This window comes from Tripterygium wilfordii, chromosome 21, assembly GCF_013401445.1.
Source record: "Tripterygium wilfordii isolate XIE 37 chromosome 21, ASM1340144v1, whole genome shotgun sequence".
NCBI classification, from domain to species: domain Eukaryota; kingdom Viridiplantae; phylum Streptophyta; class Magnoliopsida; order Celastrales; family Celastraceae; genus Tripterygium; species Tripterygium wilfordii.
In genome coordinates, this window is record NC_052252.1 from 3773204 (window position 1) to 3791069 (window position 17866).

A 17866-nucleotide genomic window follows, 5' to 3' on the forward strand; every position below is an offset into this window, starting at 1 on the left:
ATATAAATTATTTGTCTGAAATTTGGATTCAAACACAAAAATTTTATTCAATTTAAAATCAGTTATGGGTCCAAACACAAAGTTTGTTTGATTTACTTGTCTGGAGCTTAATCTTGATTACATTATTGTCCAATTTATTTGTTCGGATTTAAACCAATTTGGATTTGGATAATTAAATACATCCGTTTTTATTCAATTTAAAATCGGTTCCTAGTCGAAAGACATAAATTTTGTTCTATTTACTTGTCCAGAGCTTAATCTGAATTATATTATTCTTCGATTTACTTGTTCAGATTTAAATTAATATAAGTTTGATCAATTAAATTAAATACATCCAAAAAGTACGAACATTCCTAAAAAGAACTATTGTACAACCTACGATCGTTTTTTTTTCCACCCTGACACAAAACCTAACCTATATAAATCTTGTTCACAAAAAAAAAAAAAAAAACCCGATTTAAATCCCAATTCAAAAGCTCCGTTTGCAAGGCTTTTCGCTCACAAAACCTCCGATGGACGGCGGGGAACCAGAAACGCAAACCCCAGTCTACCTATACGAAACCCTAACTCCTCTCTCTCTCGGAACAGAACCCACCACTCCCAATGTTCAATCCCCGGTGTCTGATGATGCCTTGGAGCCCTACAGCGTATTCCGCAATGAGATATCACTGTATACGCTCGACAGTGCTGTGGACGTGGATCCATCGGCGCCTGATTTCTTCTCTCTCAATGTTGGAGAGCCAGAGCCTGAGCCGGTGACGCCGGCTAGTGCACCAGCTGAGCCGGTAACGCCTGTTAGAGGAATTGAGCCTAGACTCGAGAGTTCATGGTGGTTTGGAGGGAATAGCAGGTTTAAGAGCCCTATGCTTCAGCTACATAAAGGTATCAACTTTAAAAGCTAAGCAAGGAATTCTTGTTCATTTTGTGCACTTGTTCGCTTTATTATGTCAGGGGAATTGCAAGGCTGAGAAATTGAAGTGATTTAATGCATAGTATAATATGTTGGCTTCATTGCTCTAAAAGGGAATTGAATTTTGTTGTTTCCCTGTTCTCTTCTGTGTTGAAATTGGGCATCAGTGGTGTTGTGTCTTTTAATTTGAATTTTATTATACTAATTTATAGCTAATTAGGTAGTTGGCTTTCTCCATCCACATGCAAATTATGCTTTCGCTGGTAGGTCGTAGACGTATGAGCAATCGTTCAGTGTCCGCCTAGTTTTTTGGGTAGACGTGAAATATTGGGTTGTGACTTTTTGACTTGGAAACAACCATGCTTTGAAAATAGGGTGAACTAACCTTACATTCATCAAAGATTCAATTATATGGGATCGGCTTCAACTAAGTCGCTGAAGTTTTGAATTTAAAACAATGAAGTCCAAATGTTAACTGCCATTACTGAGCTGCGAACAAAAGTGCAGATGTATCAAATTTTTTATGCATTCCAGTAGTTCTAACATGTAACACATTAAGGCAGGCCATTTTAGTTATGAGAATTATTTCATCCCTACAAAATAGATCCCATTCACAATTATGGGCATCTTGTTAAGAAAAAGGCCATTTTAGCTACTCATGTTTTTTGCAATCAGTTACCTAAATAATGATCACAAATCGAGTTATTTGGTTATATAAATATCTCGTCTATGAAAGTACTTCAGAAAGCATTTTCTTTGCTTTTTTTTTTTTTGACATAAGAAGAGAGAATGCAATCCAAGAATCTAAACTAAGTACGAGCTTCACAGAGACTATCATCACTCATCAGACCAGAGTGGACGAGGACCTATCTGGTAACAGGAGGCTTACGAAAACCATTTGGCCCATTTGATGGAGGACCTGGAGGTGTTGCTTGAAGTTTTGTTGGTGGAATGGCATGACGATGGAGGACTAGAGTATGCTAGGGATTAAAATTTTGAAGTTTGCAAGGAAGAGGGGTGGCATCAATGGTGGTTAATGTGGGTGAGGGTTGCGCTTGTGGGGTTGTGACAAGATTGGAGGAGTTTATGAGGGCTTCCATGAATTGGATTGCCTGCCATCCACAATTTCATCATCACTGAGGATACCTGGTGATTTTTTGAGAGAGAAAGAGGGGCGTGCTAGTGGTGGTGAGGTGACTTGCGGATCCGAGGGGTCAGTAAAAGAATTGCCATCTCTACATGACATTAATGACTTACACATAGATAAATAACAGCCAAATGTACAACCAGTCATTGCTTGTTGACACCAGTAAAAATGGAAGCACTTAATTATTTCAACTTGAAGATGTTAGTGAATTAATTGAAGCAAGTAACACTGGCGGACTTAATTGAAATTCAACCCATCTTTCATGAACAGAATGAATGCCTTATCTTCCCGAGAAGTGTCGTGAATCAGAAGAATTATCATGTCTATGCATCAAATGGTTATGTGACCTGTCCTCTTTTGCCTGTGCTGCAGAAATAGTGGATTTTTGTGATTTTCTGTCTCCAACTCCTGAAGAACAAGCTTCCCGCAGCATGGCAGTAGAATGTGTCTATGATGTTATTAAATATATCTGGCCCAACTGCAGGGTACTGTATCTTCGTTACTCCTTTCATTTAAATTTTAGAAAGCCTAAAGGCGATGAAGTTGTGTTACTGCTGTTGCTTTACAGGTGGAAGTTTTTGGGTCATTCAAAACTGGCCTGTATCTTCCTACTAGTGATATTGATGTAAGTGTGCTGCTTTTTGTTACTTGTACTATTTTAATTATTGTGCACTCTTATTAAACTTCTCTCCATGTTTTCGAGGTTTACATGCTTCTTCACGATATCTGTACCTTTACTTAATCTCTTGATCTTTGCTTTATTTGTAAAATAATCTTTGCATACATAATAATTTCCCTGTCCCTGCCTGCTTACAAGCTGAATGTTTGGTGCCAATTCCTAAAGGTCCGGGACTCCGGATAACCTGGATATTAGAATCTAAACTTTATTTGGATAAGGTAAAAATCAATATTTATCATTACAAATTATCATTCCAAAGAAAAAGAATGGACTTATGGATTCTAATTCTAAATTGAATTATAAATTCAATATTCTTGATAAGCAATACCAATCAAAGTGTTAAGGTATCTTGTCTCCACCTTGATGTAGTTGAATACTTCTCCTTTCTTTGAATGGTCCTTGAGTGAGGCTCCTGCCGAATGCACTCAGTCAAGCATGAAGAATTGCATTCCTAGGACTTAGAAGTTCCGCTAATAGCCTAACACTAACTCCTCTTGCAGATGCCTGCTGCTCAGCATTCCATAACACATCGAGCTTGATTTTATGCTTGTAGCATGATTTATTGACATTCTGTTATGGAAAGAGGCTTATATATGCTGTTTAGTTGTTCTTCATACCTATAAGTTTGTTAAAACTAATTTTTGTTGGGAGACTAATCATTATCTTTGGAGTTCTTGCTATAGTGAGATGTTGTATGATGGATAGAAAATATGATAATTAGTGAAGTAAATTGGGCAATTTGGCTTATGCTATTAATTGTAGGTTGTGATTCTGGGGTCAGGTATCAGAAACCCACAACCTGGTTTGCAGGCTCTCTCTAGGGCTTTGTCACAAAGGGAAATTGCAAAAAAGATACAGGTGCGTTCCAATCAACTAAGATATCATTATTATTCCGCTCATAATCTGGTTTTGTTGTCTTTTAACTTCTTAGGTGATTGCAAGGGCTCGTGTGCCCATCGTCAAATTTGTAGAAAAGAAGAGTGGTGTTGCATTTGATGTAAGGTCGTTTTCCATCCCCTCTGTGTTGGAGTAGATCATACTAATTGCTAAAGGCATTCCCCCTTGTTATCTATGAGGTCTAAGTTAATACAGATAACACTGAAGGGAAATTTGTTTTTAGCTTTTAGTTTTTATTTAATATTTGAATCACCGTCTGATTTAACTCTCTTGTTCCTCAAATGAACAGTTTTGATGTGCAAAATGGACCCGTAGCTGCTGATTTTATCAAGGTTTGTTGACTAATGTCTCCAAACTGCTTACATTCTTTTTTTTTAAAAATTTTTTATGAGGAGATTTGGAGGCGACTTTTTGATAGATTAGATCAGATAAAGTATATTGCTGTCTAAAATCAATATTCTTCATGCTCGTAATTGTCTGGAAAATATATTGTCTCAGTTTAAGTTTTATTAGCAGGATAGTGCGTTTATTAGGTGGATATATTATTGGCTTAACATCTATGAACTAACTGCGTTTGGAGGGTGCACAATGTTTTCATTCGTTGAACTTAGACTTGGACCCAGCATTCTATTGAGAAATGGCTGTGTAGGTTAAATTTGTGTGTTACTACTTAGTAGTACACCTTGAGCACTATCATTTGTGTGCCAACTCCACAAAAAGTCTTCAGCACTTATTTTTGCTAAATTGGGATGTGAAATATTTTCAGTACCCCCTACCTTATGTGTTAGATTGAAACACCTTTAACTATTATTTTATTTCGAATGGAAAAGACAATTTGATTGCACCACACAAATCACATTGAAAATATACAGTATATATAAAAGTGTACAGTAAAAAAGTGAACTATCAACTATTAGAACTGGTTAAGATGAGTCTCTTTTTGTTCTGTCATACTTGCTAGCTGCTTATTGGCATCCCAATGTTGTAAGATTGTGCGATTAAGTCAAAATGTCAAATTAGAACTTTTTGTAACTTCGTGCTCTTGCCACATCAGCAAGCATAAGATGATTTATGCTTTTGTAACTATGTTTTTGTTTGAGGGCATTATATCTATGTTTTTTCTGATGCTGCAAACTAAATTTCTTGCCATGTAACCATGCACACACTATGGGAAGAAACAATCACAAAGTTATGGTATGTTGCTTGTAAGTTTCCAGGATGCAGTATCCAAGTGGCCTCCATTACGACCACTGTGTTTGATTTTGAAAGTATTCTTGCAGCAGAGAGAACTTAATGAGGTATGAGTTCGTATAGTTAGATGAGGGTTCAGATACTACTATTTTCCTCTTTAATTAAAATGTTATTCCCTCCGGTTCTTTCTGACTCAAAAATCGGGTTTTAAATATGCAGGTATATTCTGGTGGGATAGGATCTTATGCCCTTCTTGCCATGCTGATAGCAATGTTGCAGGTAAGAAACTTTTTGTTTTCCTTGTTTATCAAGAATATAAAAAAAAACCCTTTATTTTCCTCAAAATCCTATATAGTGATTCGTGGATTTGTTCTCTCTTTAGCCATTGCATGTGATTCTATTGATGGCTTGTTTTACTTTATTACTGGCTTATTGGCAGTGGTAACCAACAATGGCCCACAGAAATATAAATAATGAAGAAGAGTACATTTAGTAACTTTAATCATTTTAAATTATTTACCCAGTATTTTGAGAGTTGAAATGTTGAATTGATTATATGTCTGTAGGATTAAAAACAAAGCCCTTTTTGTTAATATGTTTTAATGATGTGTTAGAATATGTTATGAAAGAGACTTGTGTCTTATAGTTTTGTGGATTTCTGCTCTATCTAGTACCTGTCTTGTGAGCAAATTTCTGAGTTTAGCATCTCTTAGAAGATTTATCTGCTACATAACCATAAATCCTGCCTTTTCTTTTAGTGCTACTAATTTTGTTCTAATAACCATTCATGTTTCATGGTTCAGTGTCTCCGTGAATCCCATCCTGTTCCAGAACACAACTTGGGAGTTCTTCTGGTATGTCCCTATGAGATGTTTTTTTTTTTTGGGTATTGTTCTCCTTTTGTCCTTCACTCTGTATCCGTGGCATGAATTCTCAAGTTGACTGGAAAGCCAGGCAAAGCACAGGGCCAAGGCTTTGCCAGCCTTGAGGCGCAGCTGCTTTGCTGAAGCCCTGCTTAAGTACGCGCGAAAGCGCAAAGCACGAGCCCTTTTAATTTTTGCAATTTTTGTGGTGTAATTGGGCCTAAATATTACAACAAAAAATGGGCCTCACTTAAAAGTTTAAAAAAGTCTAGCCCAATGGAGAGTTAACTAAAAAAGCCTGAAAAAAAAACTACAAAAAACCTAGCCCAAACCCAAAAGCCCATGAAAAAATAAAACCCTAAAACAAAACAAGTGAAGATCATATTCAGCAGTGCTATCTCCGTTATGAGGGATGACTTCACAATCTGAGTTGCCGAAGAGGAGTAATGGGTCACCGGTGCTGATCGCCTATTTCCTCTCATTGGCTATAACTATCATGTTGAGACCATATTTGCGGCCTCCTTTTGCTCCACTCCTCAAATCTGGTTGCGGAGCCGGAGTGCCGGAACAGCCTTGTTACTAAGTCTTGACTTTGTGATGTGAACATCATTTTATGTTCTTAAGTCTTGACTTTGTCTTTGTTAAGTTTCTTTGTGTGATACTGTACTTGTGATTTGTGAGTTGTTATTTGTTAATTTTCTTATTTTGGTTGGAAACTTCGAATCTTGATGTTCTTACTATAAGTTATCATGGATTTGCTTTATCTTTGCGCTTTGATTTGTTCAAGTGATTGCTTCAAATGCGCATGCACTTTGAAGTGATAGGAGACCTTTTCGCTTCGGTGCGCTTTTAGCTTTAGACAACCATGGGCTCAACTAACATTCTTATGGTTACTTCTTGCAATCAATTGAACGCCACAAATTCTTTTACAATAAAAAAGAAACAGCAAGTGGATAGAACTACATTTTAAAGCAGAAATCAAATGAATTTTTTAAATTGTTTAAGCATTTCTTTTTTAGTTTTAGATGAGATATCTAGACCATTGAAGGAATTGAAAAATATGACGTTACAGATTTGATCATTTCTTATAAATATGTTGCTTTTGATGCATAGGTGCACTTTTTTTATTTCTATGGACGCCAATTGAACACGGCGGATGTTGGCATATCTTGCAATGGAGCAGGAATCTTCTTTCCAAAGAGCAGCAGAGGGTAAAAAGAATGGACTTGAACTTTATTACGGGACAATTTTCTTTCTACGTTCTAATTTTATTGATTTGCTATATTTCTTTCTTCCTTTTTAGGTTTATGAATAAAGGGCGGCCCTCTCTGATCTCCATTGAGGACCCACAGGTTGACATACATATTTGATATTTCTTTTGATTCTGGTAGCGTCTGCTTAGGAAATGACAGAATGTTTTAGCAAGAATTCACATGGTCTTTTGTCTTTTGGTATTTGAGTTTTTACTGGTATGTTCAGTTGGCTGGGCAGTTCTATCACTGATAGTCTGATACTATTTCTCAAGCAGGCCAAACGAAATGCTGCCCCGACCTTTGTCTTAATTAATATCATTTTACACTTTTCACATCTTTGATCTGCTTTAAGAATATAACAGGCCAGCTTTTCTGCAGCCTGTCACCATTTGTCCTTGCTTCGCATCTAAATTAACAATTTGATAAAAACCTATTCACCTTAGGTGACATTGCTGTTTTTTCAACTGTTTGTTTATTGACGATTTCCCTTCACATGATGAACTAGGCACCAGAGAATGACATTGGGAAGAACTCTTTTAACTATTTCCAGGTTTGTTCAATAGTTTATCGTTTTTCCCCATCATGTCTGTTTTATTGAAGCATTTTCTGTTTCTGCATCAAGTTTCTTTTACTGCACAGAGTCTAGGAATTTTTATTTTATTTTTTTTTTCTCTTTGGATCATATGGAGCTTGATTTCATATTAAATACGTAAATGCTGCGTTCCTCTATTTTAGAAAGGTTCAGTGAAAAGGTGTTATTTGCCACAGAGACCTAGTTAGGGCAGTGTTTGATATTCCAGGCTTCACGTACTGAGTACTATTTTTCTTGCGACATTAAATGAGTAAAAGTACATTAAGTGCAGAGTGCTTAATCTTTTGGTCTGTTTGTTGCTCAGATACGATCAGCTTTTGCTATGGCATTTTCAACCTTGACAAATCCGAAGACCATATTAAGTCTAGGCCCTTACAGAAGCATTCTTGGTACCATAATTAGACCAGACCCAGTTTTGGTGGAGCGCAGAGGAGGATCCATGGGAGAAATGACTTTTGATAGCTTGCTGCCTGGAGCCGGGGAGCCATTACAGTTACACAATGAAGATAAGCAGGAAATTCTTTGCAACTGGCAGTATGAGGATGAAGAAGAACCACTTCCACGTGGAGACAGTATCGTTGGAGACTTTAGTGCTCCTTCCTCAGAGAAGAAAAGGAAGTCTTCCTCTCGAGACAAGTCTGGAAAGAAAAAGATAAAACAGAAAGCCGGACATGAAGAAAGCAGCAGTTCAAGAAGAGAGAAGGGTACAAAGAAGAAACATTGGAGGCATAACAAAGATGGTGTTGATCATCGTAGTAGTCATTATGCTCGATCTCCGCAAAGTTGGTGAAAATACAGGTCTGCTCAATGGTGGTTGATGACCGCGCTCAACCGTGCTTGGTGCTTGATCACCATGAGTTTTGGGTTGTATTTATCTCGAAAATTTTGAAAGAGTAAGCTTCATTCGTTCAAATTGCAGATGAAATGGAAGGAAATCCCTGTCACAAACAAATTCATTCTTATTTGCTAACAAATCAACTATCCTTTTTCAATATTCTGTCAAGAAGGTGAAGTCTCAAAAAAAGAAGGTGGAGTCTCAAAAAAAGAAGGTGAAGTCTCACATATCTAATAGCCCATTGGGCCAGACCCAACTTATTTGACTTAAACGGCCCACTGGCCCAAGTGTAGTCACCAAAATCAAGGGGAGTTGGATTGGACATGCAGTTCATTGAAAATTCAGCAGAAGGTTTAAACTTTAATAGCAAGCTAATCAGTGACACTCGAAATACCAGACCCAAGTGAAGAAGATGAGTCTTACTTCAGTCTGCTCTTCATCATCATCATCTGGGTCTTCTTCATCGAGCAAGACTTGGATCGTTCATGGCCTTGTTGCCGGAGCAGCCATAGCAGTGGCCATCGGTACCGGAGCGTATCTGGGTCGATTTAGGAAGTTTAGGAGCAGGGTTGTGGGAATCATACCAGCCCGTTTTGCCTCTTCTCGGTTCCAGGGGAAGCCCCTAGTCGAAATCCTTGGCAAACCCATGATCCAGGTACTCATTTGACTCATTCCACTTCATCTAATTTGAATCTACTTATGCTTTTCAGTGTCAATATTTGTTAATTCAATAATAACTTATGGATCTTCCAGATCTTCACGCTTCATGTTTCTACATATCCTAATTTGTTGTCAACAGTAAATAAATAAGACACGTAGTAAAAAATCATGGAAGGAGATCTAGTGGCTTACCTTATGATCAAATTGCAAGAACTTGAATTTCAATATGTTGGTTTGGATTCATGCATGCTGCTATATTACTTAGGAAATGAAGTAGAATTCTGGGGAAGGAAGTAATAAAAAAGTGGAAATTTTTAGCTCCACTGTAATTGGTTCAAGTGAAAGTTTTTGCAAAATTTAGGTGATTCTTGGGCCATCATTGAGAACCAGCTTCTGCAAAGGTAGCACGTGAACTGCACCTTTTTTTTTTTTTTTTTTCTCCCCTTTTTCAAAGATGTTCACGTGAGAGCTATCCTTTAACTTTTATTCTCTGACTTAATATTGCTTAGCTGATCCCAATAACAATAGCTAGGCCTATGGGGGTAGTGACATTAGCATCTGAAATCTTGGGGTTTTCAAATGTGTAAGAAAGACTAGAAATGCAATAATTAGGAAACTTCACATTGAAGAAGTTGGGGTTGATGGGCTGAATATTTGGCATATGTGTGTTCATGATTTGTCGGTTTTCCCAAAATCTTCTGTATATGTCTGTTTTACATCATTTGCAGGTTTTCATACATTTCTATAAATCATAGGTAGTGATTCAATTTCATAGGCGTGGAGCTAGCTGATGACTACTGAAATGTCATTGATTTCTTAAGGTGGCTTTGAAAAGAGATTGTGAACCAGGACACATGCAGTATTTGTCTTTTACAATTTAGGACAGGAATGAAATATATGATAATCGCACCAACTGTTTTGTGATTTCTCTTTGTTTTATTTATTTTTTCATTTTTTCTTCATCGTTTTGGAGTAGTATTTGGTAGCATTTTTCCATTTAAAATGATATGTGATAGTATTTTCTCAAACACGACCATATTGCTGATTTTGTAGTTTGTCTCCTTCAGAGAACTTGGGAAAGGAGCAAATTGGCAACTACATTGGATCATGTTGGTACGTCTATTTATTTAAGCTCCACAAACTATTTTTCAGTGACTTGGCACTCTCAGGGGAAAAAATAATCAAAACACTTCACTCTTGATCCCAAGTAGGTGACTAGATTTAGGAACTAGCTTTACAAATATTGGGCATGCATTGGTTGGTCATCTGATGTATTGAGAAAGAGCTTTGTTCTTGTAACTGGAAAAAAAAAAAACACATGGGGAGGAAGATGCAGGGAAAAGGGAGAATTGTTTTCATAGCATTGACCATGTTTTGGGTAGTTTCAAAGGAGTGACGTGAGGATGAGAAAATGTCACCTGGATTTTAAGTGATAAATGATTTACCTCTTGTAATTGGCCTAGTGAATGTCTTGTTTGATGAAAACTATTACTTTACACCAATGTGGAGGTAATTGATCTTATCTCCCTTGCTATTTAATTATCCATACAAAAAAATTGTTTAGGTTTCAGAAAGAATTACGTCTCTGTTGATTGTGTGCAATGCTGGCACATATGATTTCGATGTCAGATAACTCTCGACTTTTATTGGGGTTGCAGCTGCGAAAAGCATAAGTTCCTGATGTTTAGGAATCCTCTTGTATACCTTTCTATGTGCATGGTTTTAATTTCTTCTGACATTTTTTCTGATCCAGTTGTGGCAACTGATGATGAAGAGATTGCGGAATGCTGCATAGGATTTGGCGCGGATGTGATAATGACATCAGAATCTTGCCGAAATGGTGGCCTGTTTGTTTATCTTATAGTAGATACTTTGATGTCAATACTTTTTCCTTCATATTTTGCATTATATGACATGTTGATCACCATTAGGCACGGAACGATGCAATGAAGCACTCCAGAAATTAGAAAAGAAATATGATATTGTTGTTAATATTCAAGGGGATGAGCCTCTTATTGATCCTGAGATTATAGATGGGGTGGTTAAAGCGCTGCAGGTGATTCTTCTACTATTTTAAAGAAATATGATCTTGTTGTTCTTGGTTCCTCTTAAGTTTCTATCATTTCTTAAGATAAATTCATGTGCAACATGAGGCACTATTTAATCTCTAATCTTCATGTTCTTGCAATTTGATGTATTGTGTCCTGTATATCAATTATTCAGTTTGTTATTGTGAACACGCTGTGGCCCACAGGCAGCTCCAGATGCAGTGTTTAGCACGGCAGTCACTTCTTTGAAACCTGAGGATGCCTTTGATCCAAATCGAGTTAAATGTGTGGTGGACAATCGTGGCTATGCTATTTATTTTTCACGCGGATTGATTCCATACAATAAGTGAGTTTGTATAAGGACTTGAACCCATATCTCCTCTCTTCTCTCTCACTCCTTTTATCCTTCAATGATTTGTTCTGGTTGATGAATTTGTTTATCCTACGCAGGTCAGCACAGGTCAATCCAGATTTTCCTTATCTGCTTCATCTTGGGATTCAGGTATCAAGATGAAAATGTTATTATTCTTTGATTAGCCTTTTCAGCAGGATTTTATGATTTTTTGCTTATGGTATCCAACTTGTTTCTCATTCGGGGCTTCTTACTAATGGCTTCATATTTATATTTGGTCAGAGCTATGATTCAAAGTTTCTTCGAATATATCCTGATCTCCAACCTACACCGCTACAGCTAGAGGAGGATCTGGAGCAACTTAAAGTCCTGGAGAATGGTTATAAGATGAAGGTCTTGCTAAATTCCTTTATCTTTGGGAATTCTTGTTTAGCTGCCTTGAATACAACTTTTTTTATTATTGTATTGGCTAAATTACTCTGTAAATCAAAAGCAAATGGGGCAAATCACGTTTTTTAGGATACCCAACATCCTCCTATCGGCTATTCAATCTACATCGTTTTGTGGTCTAGAATTTATACTTAACACACACAACCACATGCGTAAAATGATTTTGGAGATTTTACAATTTTTTCTTTGTTGCCAATCTAAAGGATTTCAAACGCTTCGATTTTGTTTAAAAATGTTAAAAAATTTACAATGTTACATATTTGCTAGTCAATATCTGATCACCCAAAAGTTTATAAACTGTATTATTATAGGTGATAAAAGTTGACCACGAGGCTCATGGTGTTGATACTCCTGAAGATGTGGAGAAGATTGAAGCTTTGATGCGTGAGAGAAACTTGACCTAGTGAAGTTTAGACCTTGAGAAAAGGATTTTTACTGCAATTACCTTTGCTCATTATCCGATCTTATGTGGGATTTGGAGGTATGCTGTCCGATATGCACTTTCCTAGCCAAAAAAAAAAATCAAGTTATGGTGTCTGGGTAAGGATTCACGAGTCCATTTTCTTTTCAAGTATAGTTAAAAAGTCATACAGGTGACACAGAGTACACACAGAATTTTTATAGCTATATCCTAATTTGTTGTCTGGTTGGTTTGTTTTTCTTATAATCTATGTATCTTGTTTTGCTTGTATCAGTTTAATAAGACGGAAAATTGGATTTTTTAATCAATTATCAACTGTTGTGTAATTTCTTTCATCCTCCCTTGCGTTATCTTGCAAGTTGCTTTAAGTTTCTTTTGATTTGAAGCGATCCAAAACAACTGGATGCTCATTTACTGCTGATGGATGATGGTTGCCTCATTGTTCTTCTGGAATTTGAACTTTGGTATTCTAATTGCCTGCTATTAGTTTTAGAGGGAGGTGGGAATCAAACCTTGCACGAGGTTCAAGTTATTGCTCCTTAGATTGCCAAACACTTTAAAATTACTACATTTTTTGATAGTCAATTTTTGCAGGAGCCATTGATTCATATAGGCAACATCTATTGGTTATGGTCACTTATGGATTAAGGCTATGCTTGGGGGAGGGTTTGCAGTGGTTAGAAGGGAGGAGGGTCTCGCTGGGTGCAATACCCTTGTGGCAAATGTTACTTTGGCGCAATTTATCCTATCATTATGTCGGAAAACTTTAGTGTGCTCGAGCTTGACAGCCCTAGGTTTAGGTCTATATCGGATGTTCAAAGAACAAACTTGTATAGTGTAGTCCTCCGCAAACCCTCCTCCGCAAACCCTCCTCCCTAAGAATATGAGCATCGATTTCTTATGGATCTATTGCTTTTCTTTAGTCCCACACCATACCTCAACCTCAATTGCATTCCTTTTTTTAATGAACTAAACCTTAGAAAAAAAAGAAGTTAATGTTAGAATATAGTAAATTTTGATTAAAACCTAAATCCTAAATCTTATAAAAGAGGATCTTAGCTACAAATAAATTTTAAATCTTACGCACTAAAACCTAAGCCACAAATCCTAAGGATGATTGTAGTTACAAATATAACTAACCCTAATTGGAGCTACAACAATAACTAAGAATTGCAGGCACTCCTATTCTGAATAAACGGCAGCACCATGATCCACCTAAGAACAGATGGCCCCACCATTCGTATCCATTCCATGGTAAGAACTAAAATCCAAACCAAGTTGAACCAAACATCTCTCTCGTCTCGACTCACAAATCTCTCTTTAGCTTCTTCTGGATTGGAGACCTGCCATCCACTGCTTCAATGGCTACTGTGCTCGAATCGATAGCTGTTCCTCGCGCCTCGGGCTTTTCTAGACCGGCTGTTTCGCCGGTTACTGCCTCATCGTGTTTATCTTCGGTCTCTGCTCGCAGGAGATCGAGGGCGGTACCGGAGTTCAAGGGCCTCAGGATGAAATTGACGCCCGAAACTCGCTCTTTTGGATCTGCGAGTCGGAATCAGAGCTCAAGACAAGGTCGCAACGGACGAATTGTGTGCGAGGCTCAGGATGTTGCCGTTGATGGTTAGGCATCCTCCTTTCACCACTATTATTCAGTCCTTCAATTTTTTTTTTCCTGTTAAGAATGACGGATAAATGGAACTAAGTTTTGTTAGATTGAAAACTGTCGTACTTTTCTTTTGTTGAAGTGAGTGCAACTGACAAATTTACATTCATGCTTAGTGAAGAAAGTACTGAAATATGACCATTGGAGCTTTCGGTTTAATGATAAATAGCATGAAATCTCTAGGAAGTGTGAGAAATGCATTATACAATGAATAGTGAGGGGGGGAGATGAATGATGACCCGCCAAAGCAGAGTAGACTGGAGATAATTGAGCTTCAAGTTAGCTTTTTTGTTATTGATAAATGTCGGCATTTTAACAGATGAATCTGGGTTTCCTGTTGATGCTTGTCACATTTTATTACTTGGGTTTAGAGTGTGAAATTGTAGTAAAATTTTGTTCTTTAGGATTATTTCGTGACCAAACACCATGTGTAATGTGTATCTTTGACATGTTTCCAGTAGCAGATGCCTTTTGCATATTTTTATCTTTATCAGATGAGCATAAAGTTAGCATATCAGTCATAAAAAATGGAATGAATTCGAAGAAGATGTTCATGGGAATGTTCTAATGAGGGAAGGAAGTTTCATGTGTCGAATATTGTTCAACGACCAAGATGGGAGGTTCAGGGATCAAATTATTTATGCATTTAATCAAGTCCTTGGTGAGTGACTATATTTTACCAGAAAAAAAAGTGTGCATGTGGCGAAGGATCATTTCTGCTAAGTCACATGGTTTGGTGAATGGAAGAGGTGATGGAAAGAGTAGGGAGAATGTCAAACTTTTATCTACTTATGTGGTGTGAAATGATAATACAATAAACTTCTGGAATGATACTTGGGTGGAACTGAAATTTTGAAGTCGAATTTTCCATCTTCTTTTTAGGAATAAGAAGGCATCATCGGGGTAAATTTGTTCGTTCTTAAGGGGTATTAAACTTGGTTTTATAAGAAGAACATGGATTGGGAAATGGAGTTATTGATCAATTTTTAAGATAAGGAATGATGATAAATCTTCTCAAACCATTGAATGGAAGATCAATTGATTTTGAAGGGTTGCATGCGATATCTAAAGTTAGGGAGGCCCAGTAGAATTCTTTCCAATGAAAAGAGGGGAAAATAAAAGGAAGAATTTTCCATGGAGAGCAATTTGGAAACCAAGAGTCCCTAGTGACACCAGTTTTGATATTTAATTTTTGTTGGAGGCTATCTGAGAATTAATACTTATGCTGGACAATTTATGAAAAGGATGAATGGAGTTGGCAATTAGGTGCTTCTTTGCAAGAAAAGAGTCTGAAAATATCTTCTTCACTTCCTTTTTTTAGGAATGGAACTGTAGTTTGAAAAGAAGCTCCTGTAGGAAACTTCATGTTTTGGGTATTTCTTGGGCAATGACTTGTATTGTGGGAAGATAAAGCGAAGCTAGGGGATTGTAACTACGCCAAGTGAGAATTGAATGGGCACAAGGCTTGAACCCCTTTTGCCATTCGTTGGACTGTGGGTAGGGAAAGAAAAAAGAGGGCCTTTCAAGGAGAGGAATATTTATGTTTTAACTTCTAATTTGGTGAGTTTTAAAAGAAACAAATTTTTAGAAGCAATTCATGAGGTTTCAGCAAAATCCTTCTTGGAAGGCAAAATGAGCTAGGCAGTGGGAACTTACCAACATATACAATCGTACTCTCTTCTCCATGCAGTTCACCTTTCTTATCTCTTTGGCAATTTAGGAGAAAATTTTGATGATTGATGACCTCCAAAGTGAGACATATTAGGCTTTGTTGTACATGAGCACACAAGCTTTGAGGCATGGATGAAGTGGAGTTTTTGATGACTTGTTATATACCACTAGCCATTTTCTTGATTGTATGGATGGAAAGGAGTAGAAGAGCATTAAGAGGAAGAACCTTTTTTACCTCATCAAATGTGCATGATTTTACTACTTTTGTGCCTATTTTAATGATTGCTGCAAGGTGGATTAAAATCTGTTCTATTGATGTATTAGGATCAATTTCTTGTAGGAATGTTGAATTGTAGACGACTTAGTTGGACTGCATTTGGATTTCAACACCTCTTGCCTCTGTCAATCCAGCTTTTTTACTACTCAAAAGTCAAAACAAAAGTCCAAATTTTGAGATGTTTGTAATATCATCTTTCTTCCTTTTTTCTTTTTCTAATACAGTGGTCAAACTAGATCTATTGAATTTAGATGCTTTCATGTTGATCTAAGTTATTAGTCACTTCCTGTAGATGGTGGGAAAGGGAAACCCCTTGGTTCCATTCAAGAAAACTTGATATAATATGTATACATGAATTTACATATTGATATACATATATACATACAGAACATTTTTTTCCCTTTATCTTTTATTTGCTAAATGGGAATGGGGTATTGAACCGCTGCCCTTAGGTCAGCATGGATACGTATATATACACACAACATATGTATGCAGTATGTAGGAGCTTTAAATATCTAGTTGCACCCTACGGTTTAATGCTCCTAAAAAATGTATAGAAAGGTAATGATGTTCTGGGAACCAATTGTTTGAATTATCTAAATTTCAGTAAATATTTTATTTATTGTTGAGAAGTTGCTGCTGAACATGTGGCCTAGTGATAGAGTTGCAGGTGCAACTTAGATGTCACATGTTCAATTCTTGTAAACAGTCTCTCCACATTATATAGGGGTAAGGTTTGTGTATATCTTGCTTATCCTTGACCTCGCCCACCACGGGAATCTTATGCATGTGTGTTGTTTACCATTTAACAGGCGAACATGTGGCTCAATGGTTGAGTGCACGGGTGCTACTTATAGGTCACAAGTTTAATTCTTGAAAACAGCCTCCTCACATACTATGTGGGGGTAAGGGCTGCATATATCTTCCTTGTCCCCGACCCCGTCTACTATGGGAGCCTTTTGCACGGGAGTTTGTTTACCTTTTTTTATTGTTGAGGAGTTGATAGTGTGTGGTGGTTAAGGATGCTTAATACCCGAATCATCATTTTTTTTCTTCGTTTCTTCACAATAATAATTATGGGCCTACATGTTTTTTCAAGGTTTTTTCCTCCAAAGATACAATGTAACTTCTATTTGAGAAAAGTTCTTCAAATGCCATAACACACCATTTCTTCTTCCTTGGAATTGCAGTGCCATCTGTTACTGCTGAAACTTGGAAATCAAATGTTCTTGAATCTGAATCCCCTGTTGTTGTTGAATTTTGGGCTCCATGGTGTGGGCCCTGCCGTATGCTCCTCCCTATTATTGATGAACTGGCAAAGCAATATGCTGAGAAGATCAGAGTCTACAAAATTAATACTGATGAATGCCCATCAGTCGCATCTGATTACGGGATTAGAAGCATTCCTACTGTCTTAATCTTCAGGAATGGAGAAAAGAAAGATACCATTATCGGCGCTGTTCCGAAAACCACTCTAGCTGCTAGTATTGAGAAATTTCTTTAGTGATGGTAAGGAATTCCTTTGTTGGGCTAAGTTCTTGTTTCTGTATCTGTTGTTTGAATCTTTGTCTTTGAATGCCCAAGTCAGATGCTCTACCATCAATGAGCCCTTAAATGCTACTGTATAGCTTCAAAAAGCTGCCATATTTTCTGCCTCCTTAGACATATTAGTTGCCAACATGTTTCTTATTTATAAGACATCGCTTTTGATGTTTCTATAATGAATATGTTGACAAATTCGCAAATTATTGGCTATCTTGCTTAATCGGAATATTTAATTTACCAAATTATTTGTTGAGAAGACATGCAAGATAACGTGTGAAAGTCGGAAGATCTTGGTTGAGTAATATTTGTGCAGTTGTGCTTGTAGCTTTGATGGTATTCCGATTAGTGTTCGGTTTGGATTTGGTTGTCTTGACGAAATATGAATTTGGCCCGTTAAAAACAGTACCGTTAT

The 17866-nt window shown here is 37.1% G+C and overlaps 3 protein-coding genes across 3 annotated transcripts; all 3 read left to right on the plus strand.

Annotated features, from left to right (window-relative positions):
• Positions 1-446: 446 nt before the first annotated feature.
• On the plus strand, positions 447-8484 carry LOC119989238 (terminal nucleotidyltransferase 4B-like). Its single transcript, XM_038834637.1, has 13 exons — positions 447-882; positions 2430-2542; positions 2626-2682; positions 3499-3594; positions 3668-3738; positions 3923-3965; positions 4851-4931; positions 5044-5103; positions 5628-5678; positions 6801-6898; positions 6991-7039; positions 7446-7490; positions 7837-8484. The coding sequence occupies exons 1-13, from the start codon at positions 513-515 to the stop codon at positions 8320-8322; spliced, it is 1620 nt and encodes a 539-aa protein (XP_038690565.1). The 5' UTR covers positions 447-512; the 3' UTR covers positions 8323-8484.
• A 139-nt stretch (positions 8485-8623) lies between these two features.
• Positions 8624-12633, plus strand: LOC119989239 (3-deoxy-manno-octulosonate cytidylyltransferase, mitochondrial). The gene is made up of 8 exons (XM_038834639.1): positions 8624-9022; positions 10095-10140; positions 10781-10867; positions 10959-11083; positions 11282-11421; positions 11526-11577; positions 11710-11820; positions 12189-12633. The coding sequence occupies exons 1-8, from the start codon at positions 8780-8782 to the stop codon at positions 12279-12281; spliced, it is 897 nt and encodes a 298-aa protein (XP_038690567.1). The 5' UTR covers positions 8624-8779; the 3' UTR covers positions 12282-12633.
• A 928-nt stretch (positions 12634-13561) lies between these two features.
• On the plus strand, positions 13562-17657 carry LOC119988345 (thioredoxin 1-like). Its single transcript, XM_038833346.1, has 2 exons — positions 13562-13918; positions 17100-17657. The coding sequence occupies exons 1-2, from the start codon at positions 13660-13662 to the stop codon at positions 17411-17413; spliced, it is 573 nt and encodes a 190-aa protein (XP_038689274.1). The 5' UTR covers positions 13562-13659; the 3' UTR covers positions 17414-17657.
• The last annotated feature ends 209 nt before the right edge of the window (positions 17658-17866 follow it).

Excerpts from the sequence above, each read along its gene's own strand:
- LOC119989238 (XM_038834637.1), top strand. The coding sequence starts at position 513 with ATGGACGGCGGGGAACCAGAAACGCAAACCCCAGTCTACCTATACGAA. Across the intron at positions 4,932-5,043 it reads AGCAGAGAGAACTTAATGAG|GTATATTCTGGTGGGATAGG; the intron begins GTATGAGTTCGT and ends TTAAATATGCAG. Across the intron at positions 7,040-7,445 it reads TCTCCATTGAGGACCCACAG|GCACCAGAGAATGACATTGG; the intron begins GTTGACATACAT and ends ATGATGAACTAG.
- LOC119989239 (XM_038834639.1), top strand. The coding sequence starts at position 8,780 with ATGAGTCTTACTTCAGTCTGCTCTTCATCATCATCATCTGGGTCTTCT. Across the intron at positions 9,023-10,094 it reads TTGGCAAACCCATGATCCAG|AGAACTTGGGAAAGGAGCAA; the intron begins GTACTCATTTGA and ends TGTCTCCTTCAG. Across the intron at positions 10,141-10,780 it reads AACTACATTGGATCATGTTG|TTGTGGCAACTGATGATGAA; the intron begins GTACGTCTATTT and ends TTTCTGATCCAG.
- LOC119988345 (XM_038833346.1), top strand. The coding sequence starts at position 13,660 with ATGGCTACTGTGCTCGAATCGATAGCTGTTCCTCGCGCCTCGGGCTTT. Across the intron at positions 13,919-17,099 it reads TCAGGATGTTGCCGTTGATG|TGCCATCTGTTACTGCTGAA; the intron begins GTTAGGCATCCT and ends TTGGAATTGCAG.